Source organism: Bombina bombina, chromosome 6, assembly GCF_027579735.1.
Source record: "Bombina bombina isolate aBomBom1 chromosome 6, aBomBom1.pri, whole genome shotgun sequence".
In the NCBI taxonomy this organism is placed as follows: domain Eukaryota; kingdom Metazoa; phylum Chordata; class Amphibia; order Anura; family Bombinatoridae; genus Bombina; species Bombina bombina.
In genome coordinates, this window is record NC_069504.1 from 384004495 (window position 1) to 384028011 (window position 23517).

A 23517-nucleotide genomic window follows, 5' to 3' on the forward strand; every position below is an offset into this window, starting at 1 on the left:
TATATATATATATATATATATATATATATATATATATATCACCTCAGCTATTGGAATATCCCACATATCACTGTGCTTTTGATAATCACTCAAGCTGTAAAGGAACAGAGAAAAAAAACTCTTCTATCATTCAGTCTTGAAGAAGGTCAGTTTAGAATAATATGTGGGGATACACGACATAAAACGCATATCCTGGCGGTTTTGATCCTGTAGGTTTGTATCTGTTCAAGGACACCAGAGTGCAATAAAACCTCTGTTTAAGCTCAGGCACTGGATATACATACGTACAACTAGAAACAAATCAAAGCTGCCATGCTATAGATCCAGTCTTTGGTTGTTATATTTGTTTTCTCCCTGTATAACAGCGCATTTAATGTTTGTTTGCAGCTTAGAGCTACAAAAATGGACAAGGAAGCACTGAAATGACAGGAGATGTGTGGCTCTTCAGATGCAGTCATGGTTTATCTAATACACATTTCTGGATACTGCTTGAAATGAGTCTTAGCTTATAGAAATAGGTGTTTTCTCAAAGTATCAAAGCTTTCAAACTCAAACCAAAAACTGATGGTTAAATGTAATGTAACCACTACGCACTGGCACTCTGCTGATGGGATGGTCATGCCACAAGCTGAGCTTCAGCTTTATGATTCTGAAGACTGATCACTGAGATTTCATGCAGCAAACTAAAAACAGGATTCCTGTGACTCTGGATCATTGTGGATGGGAAGCTTCTCGCTTTCCTGATTATGTCCATTATATAGAACTGTGTACCTGAAATGATAACAAATCAAGGAAGGTTAGTAAATGGTTTATTTTTATGTAAGACCAATTACAAAAGAAGATTGCCTTTAATAGGGCAATTTATACACAATTAGCTTCCTGTTAAAGTGTTTATTTAACTATACTAAAAACTATTCTGTCAGCCATATGAAATGACATTATTTAAACATGCAGGCATTTAAGCTAATATACCAGTATCACTTGCTACTACTGCCAACTAACTCATAGGTACTTCCTACTAATGTTCAGTTTGTACCTATCATCCAATGAGTATTAGAAGGATGTATACAATTGATACAAATGTATTTGTTTCAATTTAAAGGGATAGAAAGGTAAAAATTAAAATGTGTATGGGTGCCTTTTAGTTCCCTGATCAGTATTTAATGCATGGTCCAGTTTAATCCCAGATAGGTGTGTGGTACTGGTAAAATGGGATCAAATCACTTCACTGAGAAGATTATTGGCTATATAGGAGGTAAATCACTGGACTATGCAGAATGCTAGCCATATGTGGGTAAAATCACAGCCCTGTCTGTTTTTGGCACTGTGAGTTACTGCCACAAGGGAGTTAAACAATGGGACCAGTGTTCCCTCTAATGCCAGTTTTGTGAGCAACCCAGCAGTGAAACAGTTAATTAGAGCAATTAGCAAACACTACCCAATGCAAACTGCAAGGTGTGGTTCCCTTATTAACCATTTTACTGCTAGGCCGCTCGCAAAACTGGCCTTATAGGGAATGTTGAATGGGACATGTATTTATTATAAAATAGAATTAATTAATTGCTAAACTCTTAGTTATCAGAAATATAAATTGGGAAAATAATTCAATTGGTGGGGGAAGCATTGGTCCGAATTAAACCCTAGATACACACACACTTTTTATTACATGATCCTATCTGACAAGAAAAATATGACATGCATTATTCATATATTAATCATTTTGTACTGTCTCAATCACCTGAATTGCAGAGTTTCTAACTATTTCAGTACAGTTTTATATTGGGAGCATTGCTGTTCCTATTCACCCTATTTATATTTCAAATAACAAACCCCACTATACGTCTCCCCCAGATCAACCATATGTTGTATGTACACAGGTTATTCTGACACCCCTAGATTGTTCAGCCATGTTCAATACCTCTCCAAGTCTGCTTATCAATCTGAATAATTCAAAATTGTGTTTTGAAATAAATGAGTGGAATATTTTGGCTTTAAAGGGACATTAAACACTAAATACATGCTAGATAGAATGATGCATTCAAAGAAAAGATTAGTCCATGGCTAACATGTAGATGTATTTTTTAACGTTTCATTAGTTTTTTAAAAAGTGACAAAATAATTGTAAAGTTTTAGTGTCTATAAAACACTGGGAGCTGCCATGTTGTAACTTGTGTTACCTTCTTTGCTGTGGCCAATTAGGGACAGTTATAAATAGGTCACTAGAGTGTGCAGCCAATGGCTGTGTAGAATATAACAGTGTTCTGCACTTCCATTTCTAACAGGAACTGAAAAGCTCACAATTTCAGAATGGAATTACAGGCAAAGAGGACAAAATAAATAATGAAAGTATATTGCAGAGTTGTTTTATATATACAATTTATCATGTTATATTACCATCTCAAAGTGTTTAATGTCCCTTTAAAGAGAGCTGTAGGCACAGGAGAGAAAACAATTGCATGATGAGTAGTAACCATCCTACTGCAGTTTAATGTACCTTTAAGGTTACAGGATAGCATTATTCATGTAACCTCTTGGTTCACTCAGCAAGGACAAAACTGATTTACATGTGTGACATTCACCTATTGTCATCACAAGACACCCTCAAAGTTCACATATTAATTTCCTCACGGTCACAAATGCTTCTTCTAGACTACAAATTCCATCATATGTGCACTGTCATGAACGAGTTTTGACATAATGTGCATGGAGGCTTGTCCCCTATAAAACCTGTTCACAATCACGCTAATATTTGTGATAATCACGGGAGTGTGAGTGAGAAATACAATCAAATATGAAAGATGAAATATAAAATATAAAATCAAGCCATTTGTTCAGAAGTGAGTTTACCTGCAGATCCCCATAACTATACATGATATCATGTAGCCTTCACAGTTACATATGTATTTGTGTCTAAACATATGTAACTGTTTACCCTGTTGCCTGCATACAGCCTTTCCAATTGGGATGAATAGAGTTTTAATGAATCAATGCCACTTATGTTAGCAAGCTTCTAGAATTTCTCGAGTGGCCCTTTAAGAATGTTTAACATTGGTACTATGTAAAAGACTGTTTGGAAATAGCCATGAAAAAGTCGAACAGGTGCCAGAAAAGCCCTTCCAAGGACTTATCAAATGTGTTTAGGTGCCAAATTTGATAATACAAAACTGGGCTCAAAAAGTATTTGAAAAGTAAGCAGAAAACATATTATGATTGTTGAGCAGTTTTCAGCTCCATAGTGTAAATATAACTTTATTCAAGTGGTGAAAAACCCATTTGTGAGTGCGAGAATCAGACAAAATCATGCTATTGTGATTGTGTCAAATAGAAAAGTGTCCTTTTCTGGCCAAAAAAATGGCTTCTGATTGTGACTGAGACCTAAATCCATTATAGGTGTGCAACACTTTTCTAGCAGCCAAAAATGTAATGCATATTTTGAGATTTAACCATATGCTTCCATTTAAGTAATCTTTGTAATAAAAACATTATACTGTTGTTATTTGCTAAAGTAGTCCAAGGCTTGGCCATCTAAAGAAATTTGTACTGTCTATAAATATAACATCAACATAGAGAATATATTTGTATAGTGTTAGCACTTAAAGGTATTTCTAACTCAAGCAAGCACCTCACAACAAAAGTAAACATAAGTTTTTACATCAATTATATGAGTTAGGGGTGCATGTGACCTATTATTTGGAGAATTAGCCGCTGGCCCTTATAATGAGTTAGGTTATTATGGCAGAGAGCCTGTATCAGTTTTCTTGATCAATCTAATTTATTTCTGCAGACAAATACATCTATTTGTCAATGTGTGAATAAGCAGAATTCCCAAGAAGGGAATTGTCACAATGTGCCCTGCATCACCCGAATCCTTAACAGTGGTAAAAAAGGTGGTAAAAAAATGTACAATAAGTTTAAACATGTTAGTGTCTTAAAAAATATTAATGAGTGACACATTTGTCACCCTGAATTATGCAACCCATAGGTTTAAGAAACTTTGAAGTCATATCTGTGCATTCGGTAACATAATTCCAAGTAGACAGCTATGACATTGTTCCTTTAACAGGCCAGATTTGTAAGATATCTTAATTAGAGCAAGGGGGAAATAATCATCTGATCAATAACCATGGTTATTAACCTACTGTCACCCATCAGTTGATTATTTCATCTGTTCTGTAGTTAAAAGGACATGAAACTATTTTTTCTTTCTTTCATGATGAGACATGATCATAACATTTAAAAAATAAAAAAACCTTATCAATTTACTTCTTTTATCAAATGTATCTTGTTCTCATGCTATTCTTTGGTAAAGATTTATCTAGATTGGTAGCATGCACATTTATGGTGTAGTACATAAAAGGAAATACTGCTCCTTCCTACTGTTCTTGCAACAACTTTTTTAAAACTGCTGCCAAGTATTGCTCCAGTCATGTGTATACTCCTACACCTTCCTATCTGCTTTTCAACAAAGGATACCAAGAGCACAATGTTAAGATAGAAAGATTACATTACTACATCTTGGATTAAAATATTGTATTAATATCTTTGTTGTACCTCTGTGTTTGTCAATTCTAGTCTTCAAGCTACAACTAGGGATGGGCGAATGTGCTTAAAGTGTAATTTGTTTGGTAGAACGAATAGTCCTGTAGACATTAGTTTTGGACAAAGCAAACGTTGATAAGGAAAATCCATTAAAAGTCGGTAAGCAAATGTTATTTAAATATTTTTGAATGTTACTTTAGTTTTTGAATGCTCTTAATTAGATTAAATATCCACAATCGAATGTAACATTTGATTTAATGTTTCATTTTCATGTGGTAGGGAATTTAGTAAATTTATACATAATAGATACAAATATATCAATTTGATTGTTTCTATCTATACTATTGTTTGTAACGCGTCCGTCGGTGTCACCAGTTGCGCACGCATCCTCAAAGGAATGTTGGCAGCGCGAGGAAGATAAAAGAATGTTGGCTGCGTGCGCAGCCAAAAGAATTCACCTGGATGCAGCGAAGCTGCATCCAGGTGGATTCCGAAAATAGATTATTTCACCACCCTGCCATTTTCATAATTCACCTGGATGCAGCGATGGCAAACGGAGCATTACAAAAACAAAAACCTAACCACCCCCAATAAGTATTAAAAAAACAACTAACTGCCCGCAATAAGTATATAAAAAAAAAAACATAACCGCCTGCAATAAGTATTAAAAAAAAAACTAACCGCCCGCAATAAGTATTAAAAAAAACAATAACCGCCCGCAATAAGTATTAAAATAAAACCATAACCGCCCACAATAAGCATTAAAAAAAAGTAATTAACAGTAAGTATTAAGAAAAAAAACAAAAAACAACTATCTAATAAAATTATTAACGCCTAAATCCACCAACCCCAACATCACAAACAACCTAATACATCTATTAACCCCTAAACCGCCATTAACCCACATCGCAATTACCATAATAAATCTATTAACACCTAAACCACCAAACCCCACAACGCAATTTGCTAATCACTAAACCCCCTAACCTAACACCCCCTAAATTAACCCCATTACATAAATTAAAATAATCCCAAATTACAATTTAAATAAAAAACCTAACATTACTTTAAAAATAAAAAAAAGTTTAAACTAATCTAACATTACACAAAATAAAAAAAAGTCTATCATTACACAAAATAATAAACCATATTATCCAAAATAAAAAATAAACCTAATCCCTATGAAAATAAAAAGGCCCCCCAAAATAAAATCACCCCCTAATCTAAGATTAAAATACCAATAGCCCTTAAAAAGGTATAAAGTAAAACCCCCACCTACCAAACCCCCCAAAATAAAAAAACCTAACCCTAGGGCATTTGTATGGGTACTGCCCTTAAAAGGGCATTCAGCTTTTTTACAGTGCCCAAATCCCTAATCTAAAAAAATAAATAAAAAAACCCTAACATTAAGCCCCAAATAGGTACTCACGGTTCCTGAAGTTCGGTGGAGAAGGTCTTCTTCCAGGCGGAACCATCATCTTCTATCTTCATCCGGAGCGAAGGTGGCACAGAGTGGTCTTCCCAGATATGGTGCTCCTCTGCGGTGGCGGCGGCTCCTTTTCATGCGATCGTCCGCCGCACACTGAAGATTGAATGCAAGGTACCCCATATTTATTGGGGTATCTTGCATTCCTATTGCCTGATATTTTAACATCAGCCAATAGGATGAGAGCTAATGAAATCTTATTGGCTGATTTGAACAGCCAATAGGATTTCAGTAGCTCTAATCCTATTGGCTGATTTCAAAATTTCAGCCAATAGGAATGCAAGGTACCCCAAATTAATTGCGGTACCTTGCATTCAATCTTCAGTCTAAATTGCTCATTTATGGACTATGAATCAAAGAATGTCTGGCACCATTCCGTGTAGTAGGTGCACACTGAAGAGCTCTGCACTCATCCACAATTGAAGTTTAAATATTTATTAAAACATAGCCATAAAAGCAATCCACCACAATGTTTGACCTTAATCATGCTATATACTTATTGATTTGTTTACTTTGCACATTATGTTGTGCTAATAAGCGGCTAGATTACGAGTTTTGCGGTATGAGTGAAAAAGCAGCGTTAAGGCTCTTTTTCACTACCGCTGGTATTACGAGTCTTGCAGGTTTAGCTGCACCGCACACTTTTTTGGCCGTAACGCCAAAAGTCTTTCCAAACGTCCATTTTCAATGGGACTTCCTTTGCGCCAGTATTACAAGTTCCAATCAGCCAATAGAATGCAAGCTCAATCCTATTGGCTGATTGGATTATCCAATAGGATTGAAGCTCAATCCTATCGGCTGATTGCATCAGCCAATAGGATTTTTTCACCTTTAATTCCGATTGGCTGATAGAATTCTATCAGCCAATTGGAATTCAAGGGTCGCCATCTTGGATGACGTCACTTAAAGGAACCTTCATTCAAGAAGAGTCGTCGTCAGAAGAGGATGCTCCGTGCCGGATGTCTTGAAGATGGAGCCGCTCTTGGCTGGATGGATGAAGATAGAAGATGCCGTCTGGATGAAGACTTCTGCCGGCTTGGGTGAAGACTTCGGCCCGCTTGGATGAAGACTTCTGCCGGCTTCGCTGAGGACTTCTGCCGGCTTCGCTGAGGACTTCTGCCGCTTCGTTGAGGATGGATGTCGGGTCTTCAAAAACTGTAAGTAGATCTTCAGGGGTTAGTGTTAGTTTTTTTTAAGGGTTTATTGGGTAGGTTTTATTTTTAGCTTAGGGTTTGGGCGGAAAAAGAGCTAAATGCCCTTTTAAGGGCAATGCCAATACAAATGCCCTTTTCAGGGCAATGGGGAGCTTAGGTTTTTTTAGTTAGGGTTTTATTTGGGGGATTGGTTGTGTGGGTGGTGGGTTTTACTGTTGGGGGGTGTTAGTATTTTTTTTTTTACAGGTAAAAGAGCTGATTTATTTGGAGCAATGCCCCGCAAAAGGCCCTTTTAAGGGCCATTGGCAGTTTAGTTTAGGCTAGGGTTTTTTTACTTTGGGGGGGCTTTTTTTATTTTGATAGGGCTATTAGATTAGGTGTAATTAGTTTAAATATTTGATCATTTCTTTTTTATTTTGTGTAATTTAGTGTTTAGTTTTTCTTGTAATTTAGTTAATTGTATTTAATATATGTAATTGATTTAATTGTAGTATAAAGTTAGGTGTTAGTCTAAGACAGGTTAGGTTTTATTGTACAGGTAAATTTGTATTTATTTTAGCTAAGTAGTTAGTAAATAGTTAATAACTATTTACTAACTAGTCTACCTAGTTAAAATAAATACAAACTTAGCTGTGAAATAAAAATAAAACCTAAGATAGATACAATGTAACTATTAGTTATATTGTAGCTAGCTTAGGCCTAGATTTAGAGTTCGGCGGTAGCCGTCAAAACCAGCGTTAGAGGCTCCTAACGCTGGTTTTGGCCGCCCGCTGGTATTTGGAGTCAGTGATTAAAGGGTCTAACGCTCACTTTTCAGCCGCGACTTTTCCATACCGCAGATCCCCCTACGCCATTTGCGTAGCCTATCTTTTCAATGGGATCTTCCTAACGCCGGTATTTAGAGTCGTTTCTGCAGTGAGCGTTAGAGCTCTAACGACAAGATTCCAGCCGCCTGAAAATAGCAGGAGTTAAGAGCTTTCTGGCTAACGCCGGTTTATAAAGCTCTTAACTACTGTACCCTAAAGTACACTAACACCCATAAACTACCTATGTACCCCTAAACCGAGGTCCCCCCACATCGCCGCCACTCGATTAAAATTTTTAACCCCTAATCTGCCGACCGCCACCTACGTTATACTTATGTACCCCTAATCTGCTGCCCCTAACACCGCCGACCCCTGTATTATATCTATTAACCCCTAACTTGCCCCCCACAACGTCGCCGCAAGCTACTTAAAATATTTAACCCCTAATCTTCCGACCGCAAATCGCCGCCACCTACGTTATCCCTATGTACCCCTAATCTGCTACCCCTAACATCGCCGACCCCTATGTTATATTTATTAACCCCTAATCTGCCCCCCTCAACGTCGCCGACACCTACCTACACTTATTAACCCCTAATCTGCCGAGCGGACCTGAGCGCTACTATAATAAAGTTATTAACCCCTAATCCGCCTCACTAACCCTATCATAAATAGTATTAACCCCTAATCTGCCCTCCCTAACATCGCCGACACCTACCTTCAATTATTAACCCCTAATCTGCCGACCGGAGCTCACCGCTATTCTAATAAATGTATTAACCCCTAAAGCTAAGTCTAACCCTAACACTAACACCCCCCTAAGTTAAATATAATTTTTATCTAACGAAATAAATTAACTCTTATTAAATAAATAATTCCTATTTAAAGCTAAATACTTACCTGTAAAATACATCCTAATATAGCTACAATATAAATTATAATTATATTATAGCTATTTTAGGATTAATATTTATTTTACAGGCAACTTTGTAATTATTTTAACCAGGTACAATAGCTATTAAATAGTTAAGAACTATTTAATAGTTACCTTGTTAAAATAATAACAAATTTACCTGTAAAATAAATCCTAACCTAAGATATAATTAAACCTAACACTACCCTATCAATAAAATAATTAAATAAACTACCTACAATTACCTACAATTAACCTAACACTACACTATCAATAAATTAATTAAACACAATTGCTACAAATAAATACAATTAAATAAACTATCTAAAGTACAAAAAATAAAAAAGAACTAAGTTACAGAAAATAATAAAATATTTACAAACATAAGAAAAATATTACAACAATTTTAAACTAATTACACCTACTCTAAGCCCCCTAATAAAATAACAAAGCCCCCCAAAATAAAAAATTCCCTACCCTATTCTAAAATACAAATATTACAAGCTCTTTTACCTTACCAGCCCTGAACAGGGCCCTTTGCGGGGCATGCCCCAAGAATTTCAGCTCTTTTGCCTGTAAAAAAAAACATACAATACCCCCCCCCAACATTACAACCCACCACCCACATACCCCTAATCTAACCCAAACCCCCCTTAAATAAACCTAACACTAATCCCCTGAAGATCTTCCTACCTTGTCTTCACCATACCAGGTTCACCGATCCGTCCTGGCTCCAAGATCTTCATCCAACCCAAGCGGGGGTTGGCGATCCATAATCCGGTGCTCCAAAGTCTTCCTCCTATCCGGCAAGAAGAGGACATCCGGACCGGCAAACATCTTCTCCAAGCGGCATCTTCTATCTTCTTCCATCCGATGACGACCGGCTCCATCTTGAAGACCTCCAGCGCGGATCCATACTCTTCTTCCGACGACTAGACGACGAATGACGGTTCCTTTAAGGGACGTCATCCAAGATGGCGTCCCTCGAATTCCGATTGGCTGATAGGATTCTATCAGCCAATCGGAATTAAGGTAGGAATTTTCTGATTGGCTGATGGAATCAGCCAATCAGAATATAGTTCAATCCGATTGGCTGATCCAATCAGCCAATCAGATTGAGCTCGCATTCTATTGGCTGATCGGAACAGCCAATAGAATGCGAGCTCAATCTGATTGGCTGATTGGATCAGCCAATCGGATTGAACTTGATTCTGATTGGCTGATTCCATCAGCCAATCAGAAAATTCCTACCTTAATTCCGATTGGCTGATAGAATCCTATCAGCCAATCGGAATTCGAGGGACGCCATCTTGGATGACGTCCCTTAAAGGAACCGTCATTCGTCGTCTAGTCGTCGGAAGAAGAGGATGGATCCGCGCTGGAGGTCTTCAAGATGGAGCCGGTCGTCATCGGATGGAAGAAGATAGAAGATGCCGCTTGGAGAAGATGTTTGCCGGTCCGGATGTCCTCTTCTTGCCGGATAGGAGGAAGACTTTGGAGCACCGGATTATGGATCGCCAACCCCCGCTTGGGTTGGATGAAGATCTTGGAGCCAGGACGGATCGGTGAACCTGGTATGGTGAAGACAAGGTAGGAAGATCTTCAGGGGATTAGTGTTAGGTTTATTTAAGGGGGGTTTGGGTTAGATTAGGGGTATGTGGGTGGTGGGTTGTAATGTTGGGGGGGGGTATTGTATGTTTTTTTTTACAGGCAAAAGAGCTGAAATTCTTGGGGCATGCCCCGCAAAGGGCCCTGTTCAGGGCTGGTAAGGTAAAAGAGCTTGTAATATTTGTATTTTAGAATAGGGTAGGGATTTTTTTATTTTGGGGGGCTTTGTTATTTTATTAGGGGGCTTAGAGTAGGTGTAATTAGTTTAAAATTGTTGTAATATTTTTCTTATGTTTGTAAATATTTTATTATTTTCTGTAACTTAGTTCTTTTTTATTTTTTGTACTTTAGATAGTTTATTTAATTGTATTTATTTGTAGCAATTGTGTTTAATTAATTTATTGATAGTGTAGTGTTAGGTTAATTGTAGGTAATTGTAGGTAGTTTATTTAATTATTTTATTGATAGGGTAGTGTTAGGTTTAATTATATCTTAGGTTAGGATTTATTTTACAGGTAAATTTGTTATTATTTTAACTAGGTAACTATTAAATAGTTCTTAACTATTTAATAGCTATTGTACCTGGTTAAAATAATTACAAAGTTGCCTGTAAAATAAATATTAATCCTAAAATAGCTATAATATAATTATAATTTATATTGTAGCTATATTAGGATTTATTTTACAGGTAAGTATTTAGCTTTAAATAGGAATCATTTATTTAATAAGAGTTAATTTATTTCGTTAGATAAAAATTATATTTAACTTAGGGGGGTGTTAGTGTTAGGGTTAGACTTAGCTTTAGGGGTTAATACATTTATTAGAATAGCGGTGAGCTCCGGTCGGCAGATTAGGGGTTAATAATTGAAGGTAGGTGTCGGCGATGTTAGGGAGGGCAGATTAGGGGTTAATACTATTTATGATAGGGTTAGTGAGGCGGATTAGGGGTTAATAACTTTATTATAGTAGCGCTCAGGTCCGCTCGGCAGATTAGGGGTTAATAAGTGTAGGCAGGTGTCGGCGACGTTGTGGGGGGCAGATTAGGGGTTAATAAATATAACATAGGGGTCGGCGATGTTAGGGCAGCAGATTAGGGGTACATAGGGATAACGTAGGTGGCGGCGGTTTACGGAGCGGCAGATTAGGGGTTAAAAGTGTAATGCAGGGGTCAGCGATAGCGGGGGCGGCAGATTAGGGGTTAATAAGTGTAAGGTTAGGGGTGTTTAGACTCGGGTACATGTTAGAGTGTTAGGTGCAGACGTAGGAAGTGTTTCCCCATAGGAAACAATGGGGCTGCGTTAAGAGCTGAACGCTGCTTTTTTGCAGGTGTTAGGTTTTTTTTCAGCTCAAACTGCCCCATTGTTTCCTATGGGAGAATCGTGCACGAGCACGTTTTTGATGCCGGCCGCGTCCGTAAGCAACTCTGGTATCGAGAGTTGCATTTGCGGTAAATATGCTCTACGCTCCTTTTTTGGAGCCTAACGCAGCATTTGTTTGAACTCTCGATACCAGAGTTAAATTTATGGTGCGGCCAGAAAAAAACCCGCGGAGCGTTAACAGCCCTTTTACCGCCGAACTCCAAATCTAGGCCATAGGGTTTATTTTAATTACATTAAAGTTAGTGGGTGTTAGGGTTAGACTTAGGGTTTAATAATTTTAGTATAGTGGCGGCGAAGTTGGGGGCGGAAGATTAGGGGTTAATAAATGTAGGTAGGTGGCGGCAATGTTAGAGGCGGCAGATTAGAGGTTAATAAGTGTAATGTAGGTGGCGGCGATGTTAGGGGCAGCAGATTAGGGGTTAATAAGTGTAGGCAGGTGGCGGCGACATTGGGGGTGGCAGATTAGGGGTTAATAAGTGTAGGTGGGTGGCGGCGACATTGGGGGCGGCAGATTAGAGGTTAATAAGTATAATGTAGGTGGCAGCGACATTGGGGGAGGCAGATTAGGGGTTAATAAGTGTAGGTGGGTGGCGGCGACATTGGGGGTGCAGATTAGGGGTTAATAAGTATAATGTAGGTGGCGGCGATGTCGGGGAGGCAGATTAGGGGTTAATAAGTGTAATGTAGGTGTCGGCGGTGTTTGGGCAGCAGATTAGGGGTTAATAAGTGTAGGTAGGTGGTGGCAGTGTCGGGGGCGGCAGATTAGGGGTGTTTAGACTCGGGGTTTATGTTAGGGTGTTAGGTGTAAACATAACTTTTTTTTCCTCATAGGACTCAATGGGGCTGCGTTACGTAGCTTTACACTCCTTTATTGCAGGTAGGTGTTAGGCTTTTTTTTAGCTGGGTCTCCCCATTGATGTATATGGGGAAATCGTGCACGAGCACGTAAAACCAGCTCAAAGCAGCGCTGGTATTGAAGTGCGGTATGGAGCTCAATTTTGCTCTACGCTCACTTATTGCCTGCTAATGCCGGGTTTATGCAAACCTGTAATAGCAGCGCTATAGGGAGGTCAGCGGTGACAATAACTTTCAAGTTAGAACCGAGCAGCTCTTACCGCAAAACTCGTAATCTAGCCGATTGTTTGTATTCACCTTATTTGATTTACAATATGCAATTCATGACTACTGGGGTGCAAACCGTATGGAAGATTAAAGTGAGAAATAAGAGGAAATGTTTTAGATGCTGCTCACATTTAAGCACCAGTAAAACACACACAAATTATATATTGCACACAAGGGTTCGCAAATGTAATTTTATTCACCACAGAGTGATCACCTAGCTACTCCTTATACAGAGGATCTTCTGGGCTTCAAAGCAATGGATCTTGAGGATCTCCAGGCCTGTTTGCTGATTTGCTATCGGTGCTAAAGACCCCACTCTGCTTTTTGTTATTATTATTATTTAATTTTATTTTAGTTATGCATTAACTGTATAGCCCGAGCCAAGTAATTGCCTTCCAAACTGGGGATCTTGGGGTTTCTGGGCCTTAAAGGGAAATTAAATACAAATTTTTTCTTTCATGATTCAGATAGAGAATACATTTCAAAAAGTTTCCAATTTACTTCTATTGTCAAATTTCCTTCGTTCTTTGTTGAAGAGATATCTAGAACATGCACATGAATGTAACACTACATGACAGCAAATAGTCCTGCCATCTGGTGCTCTTTCTAATGTATAACATTCTTGCAAAACAGCTGCCATATAGTGCTGCAGACATTTTCACACTTCTGAAAACAAAAATAAAACAAGAAAATGCAATAATAGAAGTACAATGGAAAGTTGTATCAAATTGTATGTTGGGTTTTTATGTTCCTTTAAGGAAGCTGAGATCAACATTTTTTTATTTACCCACCTTCCAGTTCCCTTGTAACAGGCCAGGATTTCTGAGGTTTGATAATATCACCCCCCCCCCCGATGACATCATATGCTTGTCGTTAACACTAAAGGCAGTTTGCAGATGATTACATGCATTGTCATACATGCTTAAAGAGTTATATGATAATCATACGGGGAATATTATGATTATCAGTAAGATCATATAAAGGTTTTTAGTGTCCTTTTGACACTGCGCTATTTGTGACCAACGTTGTACCAAATATGAAATCTTGTTCATAGAGTAAGACATTGAGAACAAATGTTATAAATATAAATTTGAGGTTTAATTTGTAAGCATGGCTATGATACAAACATATTACAGGATGGTTAATTCAAGGGATCTTAAACAGAGCTCTAGGTATCAAGATAATTTAATTTTAAGGGATGTTTTACTCCTCATTTGGAATTAGAGACTCTTCTACTTTAGATGTAATTTGTGCAAAGAAAAAGACTCAGATTCAGTGCCCTCTTTATTTAATAAATCTAAAATTGGTGTTAAATTGATTAAGATACCTTAATTCTCAAATTAACCATTTGAAAGAAGAAATTATCCTCTTTTAAGTAAATGGCCTTAACAATGTATGCATTTTGTTTTAGCTGAGATAGATGCACAGATTCAGAGCCCTCTACATTATTACTGGCAGGATTTCTAAAGGCTCAACCGATCCATCCGTTGCACAATGAGTTGTCTTCCCAATAACATGCAAGTAACTTGAACCCTTAGATTGTATGGCAGCTGCGTTATGGACTCTTTTACCGTGTATCTCTACAACAGACTGTAGACATGTGCCCAAGCCAGATGTGTGGAGTGGTACTTTCCACATATTGTAGCACTCTCACATGCAGTGTCAATAAAAATGCACAGTTGATTTCACAAGAAGAAATGTAATTAAACACAATACATACCAATGTGAAGATGGCATTAATTCCTTACCATCAGAATTTTAATAATGAAAACAATGCATATGGTTTTTGGCTTTCAGGTGATATTCTATGCATTTTAAACCATTAAAACAGCCATCATTTTAATTATACTGCTCAAATTACTGATATGATATTCATGAATCATCAACATATTTAGCTAAACATATAAACAACAGCTATGCATTTCATAAACTCCATTGATATTTATGGTGTTTGGGGGCTTAATGAACAGCGAAGTAGGCGCTGGTCGTTAAAGGGACAGTCTAGTATAAATTAAACTTTTATTTTTCAGATAGGACTTTTAATTTGAATCAACTTCAAATTTACTGTTATCATCAAATTTGCTTTTTTCTCTTGGTATTCTTAGTTTAAACTAAACATAGGTAGGCTCATATGCTAATTTCTAAGCTTTTGAGGGCTGCCTCTTATCACGTGCTTTATAAATCTCTTTTCAACACAAAGAGACAGAAAGTACACGTGGGCCATATAGATAACACAGTGTTCAGGCACAGGGGGTTATTTAAGATTTAGCACAAAACAATGCTACATTTAAGACAATAGATAATAAACAGTCACAGTCATGTGATCAGGGGGCTGGTAGAAGGTTCCTAGATACAAGGTAATCACAGAGGTAAAAAGTATATTATTATAACTGTGTTGGTTATGCAAAACTGGGGAATGGGTAATAAAGGGATTATCTATCTTTTAAAGCAATAACAATTATATGGTAGACTGTCCCTTTAAGTGGTTAAGGCTAAGTATGTTTGTCTCGCGCTGCAATCTCTACTGCGGACAATTATACTTGGCCTTTTATAATATAGGATATGCTGATATACATATATATTTATGTGTTAATATGTGTTTATACACATATTAACACATAAATATAAATGTATATAAGCATATACATATATATTTACTGGGAACACACAGTTCCCATAGACCGCAATGTAAAGACACTTTTCAGTGCTGTTTTTTTCTAACACCCCACTTCCACCAACTTTAGCCCCAAAATACTGCCTAGTGCAGTTGTTATATTAACAAATAAAGATGCTGCCATCTTTATTTTTTAGTAAACTACACTAGACCGTATTTTGGGGGCATTTGGGGCAGATTTATAAAATTAACCAAAGATCTGATCTCTGGTGATTTAATAAGAGCTAATTTCTGCCTGCAGTAGCAATAAACAGTTATTTGTAATTGCTGGTTAATTATTAATAATAATAAATAATTGCATAGCGCACAACCTCAAACTTAAAGGGACAGTCAAGTCCAAAAAAACATTTCATGATTTAAATAGGGAATGTCATTTTAAACAACTTTCCAATTTACTTTTATCACCAATTTTTCTTTGTTCCCTTGGGATTCTTAGTTGAAAGCTAAACCTAGGAGGTTCATATGCTAATTTCTTAGACCTTGAAGACTGCCTCTAATCTGAAAGCATTTTCACCACTAAAGGGCATTAGGTCATGTGTTTCATATTGATAACATTGAGCTCATGCACATGAAGTTACCCTGGAGTGAGCACTGATTGGCTAAAATGCAAGTCTGTCAAAAGAACTAAAATAAGGGGGCAGTTTGCAGAGGCTTAGATACAAGGTAATCACAGAGGTAAAATGTGTATTTCTATAACTGTGTTGGTTATGCAAAACTGGGGAATGGGTAATAAAGGGATTATCTTTCTTTTTAAACAACAAAAAAATCTGGTGTTGACTGTCCCTTTAATCGACTCGAGGCACTGATAACAGGTATTATTATTACGCAACGTAATGGTACTCATTTTACCGACCTCGGAAGGATGAAAGGCTGAGTGGACTTTGCCACAGATCTCTGTAACAGTGCATTAGCACGATGAGCTATGTGTCCGGTTAGAATTTGTTCATTTGCGGGAACGTAATAATTTAGCAATCCACTTGTAATCTAGCCCTATGGCAGCAGTGTTTTGCAACATTGTATAATAAAGCTGTAAATAATGTTGCAAAACACAGCTGCCATAGAGTACTAAAGACACATGCACACTCCTGAGCTCTTATGACCCTACCTAATTATACTCTTCAATAATAGATACCAAAAGAACAAATCAAATTTGATAACAGAAGTAAATTGGAAAGTTGTTTAAAATCGCACGCTCTATCTGAATCATAAAAGTTTAATTTTGACTTTAGAGGCCAGATCTTAGAGGTAGCATGATTGCTTTTTTATAAGCATATTTCTTTTACAGACTAAACATACATACTGTACCTATGCACATACAGCACACATGAAGTCCCAGATACTACAGCTTACACACACACTTTTTTGTTTAACACAGTATTTATATTTTCATTTTATATAGTGGCCTCAATTATAATCTGAAATTCTTTTTGATAATGAAAAAAATGGGATTTAACTTTTTTTTTTATCAAAACACTGATGTCTTAAAGCACATTTTGTAAACATTTATATATATATTTAAAATTAAGAAAAATAAAAAAGAGTGAGTAACAGCAATTCCGTTTATTATGTGGACTGAACAGGCAAGATTACATATCCGGCGTTGCCAGCAAAAGCCAGCGACACTGGTTTTTAAGCGGTTTTGGTATCACATATGCAGCGCCGCATATAAATGCGGCACGTATATTTCACCCGTCGGCCGAAATTTTTACTCCCATAAGCTAACATAGAACAAAAAAAAAGAGTCACAAATCCATATCACATATTCAGCGCAAGGACTTACGCGGGGAAAATGGAGATATTTTACTCCATTTTCACCTGGCCACACATAGGTAGGCGCAGCAAGCCTTGCGCTGAGTATGTGAGCACTGTAACTCCCGTAACTGCCTGAAAATATTAACTAACACCTAACGCATGCGCAATATCTATCTACCTCCTGAAAATAACTAACACCTAACACATGCGCATAATCTACCTGTCAACCGCAATAACTAATAAACTATATTAACCCCTAATCCACCAACCTCCACATCGTAAAACATCTAATTAACCTATTAACCCCTAAACCACCATCACCCCACAACGCATATACCTTAATAAACTACGTATTAACCCCTAATCCGCCATTCACCCATATCGCAAAGAACCTATTAAAACTATTAACCCCTAAACCGCCATCCCCCACCAACGCAATAAACTTAATTAACCTATTAACCCCTAATCCACCAAACCCACACAACGCAACAATCCTATTAAAACTATTAACCCCTAAACCGCCAAACCCACACAACGCAATAATCCTATTAAAACTATTAACCCCTAAACTGCCAAACCCACACAACGCAAATAACGAATTAAATTAATTAGCCCCCTAAACTAACACCCCCTAAATTAACCCCAATTACCTAAATTAAAAAATACAAAGTTATAAACAATTAAAATAAAACAACCAATATTAAATTAATCTAAGATTACAAAACATAAAAAAATCTAACATTACAGAAAATAATAAAACAAAATGATCCAAAATAAAAAAATTAAACCTAATCCCTATGAAAATAAAAAGCCCCCGCAAAATAAAAACACCCCCTAATCTAATGCTAAACTACCAATAGCCCTTAAAAGGGTCTTTTGTAGGGCATTGCCCTAAGTTAAACAGCTCTTTTCCTTAAAAAAATACTAAGTCCCCCCTAAAAGTAAAACCCCACACCCACCAAACCCCCCAAAATAAATAAAAAACTAACACTAAAAAAACCTAAGCTACCCATTGCCCCTAAAGGGGCATTTGTATGGGCATTGCCCTTAAAAGGGCATTCAGCTCTTTTACTGCCCTTAAAACTTAATTCAGCTCTTTTAAGAGTGCCCATTAAAACCCTAATCTAAATAAAAACAAACCCCCCCAAAATTTAAAAGGAGCCTAAGTCTAACCCCCAAATAGGTACTCACTGAAGTCCAGCAGATTAGGTCCTGTTCCATGCGGTGAAGTCATCTTCCAAGCGGCCGACATCTTCTTCCAAGCGGGAACCTCTTCTATCTTCATCCGGACCGCGGAACTGAAGACCGGCGACCGCGGAACCATGGAGCATGGAGGATCCTCTTTGTACGATAGCCGCTGTACACTGAATAGTGAATTTAAGGTATGCGATTAAATATGGCGTCCCTTTCATTCCTATTGGCTGATTTGATTCTTCAAATTCAAATCAGCCAATAGGATGAGAGCTACTGAAATCCTATTGGCTGATTTGAACAGCCAATAGGATTTCAGTAGCTCTCATCTGATTTGAACAGCCAATAGGATTTCAGTAGCTCTCATCTGATTTGAACAGCCAATAGGATTTCAGTAGCTCTCATCCTATTGGCTGATTTGAATTTGAAGAATCAAATCAGCCAATAGGAATGCAAGGGACGCCATATTTAATTGCCTATCTTAAATTCACTATTCAGTGTACGGCAGCGATCGTGTGAAGAGGATCCTCCACGCTCTATGGTTCCGCAGTCGCTGGTCTTCAGTTCCGCAGTCGCCGGTCTTCAGTTCCGCGGTCCTGGATGAAGATAGAAGTTGTCCCCGTTTAGAAGAAGATGTCGGCCGCTTGGAAGAACAAAGAGCAGTTCCCCTCCCATTTACTTCCTGTGCAGCTGTTGCTTGACACGGCCAGAGCACTGAGAGATATCAGGTATTGATGTAACTGGAGTGAATAAAGGAACCTTCTTCCTGAGCACAGACATTGGAGCCTGTTATCAGCATGAACTCATATGTGTTAGACACGGCCAGAGCACTGAGAGATATCAGGTATTGATGTAACTGGAGTGAATAAGGGAACCTTCTTCCTGAGCACAGACTTTGGAGCCTGTTATCAGCATGAACTCATATGTGTTAGACTGAGGGAACTGGGGATATTCCAAAGACCAAGGAACTCCCAAGGAACAGTGGAAGTGCAGAAGGGCCGCGAGGAGTGAGAGCATACTAACACTAGTGCCAGAAAATACCTCATATCTTGAGGTTTAACCAGGTGAGCGTGGATTTTCCCACTGTCTATAACTTATCATTTACTAGAACGTATTACACGAAGTGTGCCCCTGGCGCCTGTCTTGTCCTATACCTTTCAGATATATATATATATAATATAATAACGATATTAACTATATTAACCCTAATATAATTAGGGTTAATATAGTTAAAAAATATAATATAATAACTATATTAACCCTAATATAATTAGGGTTAATATAGTTAATATAGCTGGCGACGGTGTAGGGGGATTAGATTAGGGGTTAATCTATTTAATATAGGTGGCGGCAGTGTAGGGGGATTAGATTAGGGGGTAATACATTTATTATAGGTGTCGGCGGTGTAGGGGGATTTAGATTAGATGCAAAAGAGCTGATTACTTTGTGACAATGCCCCACAAAAAGCCCTTTTAAGGGCTGGTAAAAGAGCTGATTACTTTGGGGAAATGCCCCGCAAAAAGCCCTTTTAAGGGCTGGCAATAGAGCTGTTACTTTGGGGCAATGTCACGCAAAAGGCTCTTTTAAGGGCTGGTAATAGAGTTGATTACTTTAGGGGGATTAGATTAGGGGTTAATGTATTTAATATAGCTGGCGGCGGTGTAGGGGGATTAGATTAGGGGTTAATTAATTTAATATAGCTGGCGGCGGGGTAGGGGCATTAGATTAGGGGTTAATAATTGTAATATAGCTGGTGGTGGGGTAGGGGGATTAGATTAGGGGTTAATAATTTTAATATAGCTGGCCTCGGTGTAGGGGGATTAGATTAGGGGTTAATAATTTTAATATAGCTGGCGGCGGGGTAGGGGGATTAGATTAGGGGTTAATAATTTTAATATAGCTGGCACGGGGTAGGAGCTCACATTAGGGGGTAGTTTAATGTAGCTGGCGGCGGTGTAAGGGGCTCACATTAGGGGGTAGTTTAATGTAGGTGGCGGCGGGGTAGGAGCTCACAATAGGGGATAGTTTAATGTATGTGGCGGCGGGGTCCGGGAGCAGCGGTTTAGGGGTTAATAACTTTATTAGGTGGTGGCGGGGTCCGGGAGCGGTGGTTTAGGGGTTAATACATTTTTTATTGTTAGGAGTGAGAGGGGGGATAGCGGATAGAGGGTTAGACGTGTCGGCTATGTTTGGGAGGCGTGTTAGACAGTACGGGAGATTTAATACTTTAGTCAGGTTTTGTAAGTGCCGTAAGTCACTGGCAACTCCAGACATTTGTACTTACGCAGATTTCTGGACATCGCTGGTTTATCCGACTTACGGCACTTTAGCATCTGACGGCGTGGTATATTGGATAGCTCGAGTTGCGAGCTGAAACTACGGGCGGCGGGGGTTCCCTCGCTTGCGCCGCAAACTACAATCTATATCGGATCGCGCCCCTGGTGTAGACTGTCCCTTTAATCTTATTTATTTTTTTATTTTTAAGTAATGTTAGCTTTTTATTTAAATTGTTTGTAATTTAGTATTTTTTAACTTAGGTAATTGGGGTTAATTAAGGGGGTGTTAGGTTAGGGGGCTTAGTAATTTACAGCTAGATTACAAGTTTTGCCTTGCGGCTAGTAACGCTGAAAATATGTCATTTTCAGCGTTAAAACAGCACCGCCGCTATTACAAGTCTTGTCGGTATAGGTGTACCGCACACCTTTTAGCCTCTATTACAAGTTTTGCGGTGAGGCTAAAAAGTGAGCGTTACAGCATAAAACAACAAGATCCGTACCGCCATCTAAAGTCAGTAATTATGAGTTTTACGTTACAAAGCAGTAGCATAAAACTCATAACTAAAGTGTTACAAAGTATACCAACACCCATAAACTACATATTAACCCCTAAACCGAGGCCCTCCTGCATCACAAACACTACATTAAATGTATTAACCCTTAATCTGCCGCTCCCGATATCGCTGCCACTAAAAATGTTTATTTACCCCCATTCCGCCGCTCCCAGACATTGTCACCACTATACTAAAGTTATTAACCCCTAAACCGCCACCCTCCTGCATCACAAACACTATTTAAATATTATTAATCCCTAATCTGCCGTCCACCCACACCGCCGCTATAATAAACCTAGTAACCCCTAAACCGCAAGCCCCCACAACGAAATATACTAAAATAAACTATTAACCCCTAAACCGAAAGCCCCCCACAACGAAATATACTGAAATAAACTATTAACCCCTAAACCAAAAGCCCCCCACAACGAAATAAAGTAATTTAAACTAGTAACCCCTAAACCTAACGACCACCTAACTTTATATTAAAACTACAATTTCCCTATCTTAAATTAAATAAAATTTACCTGTCAAATTAAAAAAAATATTTTAAACTAAAATTAAACTATTATAATTATTAAACTAAAATAAAACTAGCTACCAATTAAACGCTTCTCTAAAAATTACAAAAAGTATCTACCTACAAAAAATAAAAACTAACTAAATTACACATTTGTAAAAATAAAAAAGAATTACAATAATAATCTAATAGCCCTATCAAAATAAAAAAGCCCACCCCAAAAAACAAAACAAAACCTAGCCTACAATAAACTACCAATGGCCCTTAAAAGAGCCTTTTGTGGGACATTGCCCCAAAGATATCAGCTCTTTTACCTGTAAAAAAATACAACCCCCCCAACAGTAAAACCCACCACCCCCACAACCAACCTCCCCAAATAAAAACTCTAACTCTAAAATAACCTAAGATAACTATTGCCCTGAAAAGGGCATTTGTATGGGCATTGTCCTTAAAAGGGCATTTAGCTCTTTTACTGTCCAGACCCTAAACTAAAAATAAAACCCACTCAAAAAAACCTTAAAAAACCTAACACTAACCCCAACATTATCCACTTACAGTTCTTGAAGTCCCGCTTGAAGGATCCATCCTGCCGGAGAAGTCCTCATCCTTGCGGCAAGAAGTATTCATCCAGGCGGCCTCTTCTATCTTCATCCAGCCGGCAAAGTCCTCATCCATGCAGCAAGAAGTCTTCATCCAGGCAGACTCTTCTATCTTTATCCAGCCGGTGCGGCGCGGGTCCATCCTGAAGACATCCGACTCGGAGGTCCTCTTCTTACGGTCGCCAACGTAAACTGAATCTTCAATGCAAGTGACGTCATCCAAGATGGTGTCCCTTGCATTCTTATTTGCTGAAAGATTTGAATCAGCCAATAGGAATTAGGGCTGCTAAAATCTTTTTGGCTATTCAAATCAGCCAATAGGATTTAAGCAGCTCTCATTCTATTGACTAATTAGGGTTAGGTTTAGGGGTTAATAGTTTAATTTAGCTTGTTGCGATGCGGGGGATGGCAGTTTAGGGGTTAATAGGTTTATTTCGTTAATAATTGTAACTTTAATTTAGCTATATTTTTATTATGTTAAAGTTATGGGGTGTTAGGGTTAGGGTTACGTTAGGGTTACATTAGGGTTAGGTTTAGGGGTTAATATACAGGTATACCTCACTTTACAGCGCTTCACTTTACAGCGATTCGCTAATACAGCGCTCTGTGAAGCTGAAGTTCAGCCTCCAAGGATTTTGAAACAGTGCTGTAATCATTTTGAGATTGCAAGAAAAGTGACTGGCACCATTTTTTATGCTTAGTTTACTCTGTTTACAGCATTACAGTGCAATCTGTGTCTCAGTGCTATAGTCTTGCAAATTTTACTACAGTAATTGTCACTATTTTACAGGTACAGTATTTATTGAATCCTAATTGAATACTGGGCTGTGCTAGTGTTAAACTAAACGTAGCACTATTGCACCCCTAATATATATTAGTTCAAACATTTTTTAAGCACACTGGCAAGTGAATAAAAAGCTAAAACCCCCTTGTTTCACTTTAAG

At 38.0% G+C, this 23517-nt stretch overlaps 1 protein-coding gene across 1 annotated transcript in view; it reads right to left on the reverse strand.

Moving 5' to 3' along the window:
• Positions 1–683: 683 nt before the first annotated feature.
• HTR4 (5-hydroxytryptamine receptor 4) overlaps positions 684–23517 on the reverse strand; it is a 508576-nt gene continuing 485742 nt past the window's right edge. The window contains exon 6 of the mRNA XM_053719276.1: positions 684–771. Within this exon, the coding sequence (XP_053575251.1) occupies positions 684–771 (88 nt within the window). The remainder of the gene's footprint in view (positions 772–23517) is intronic.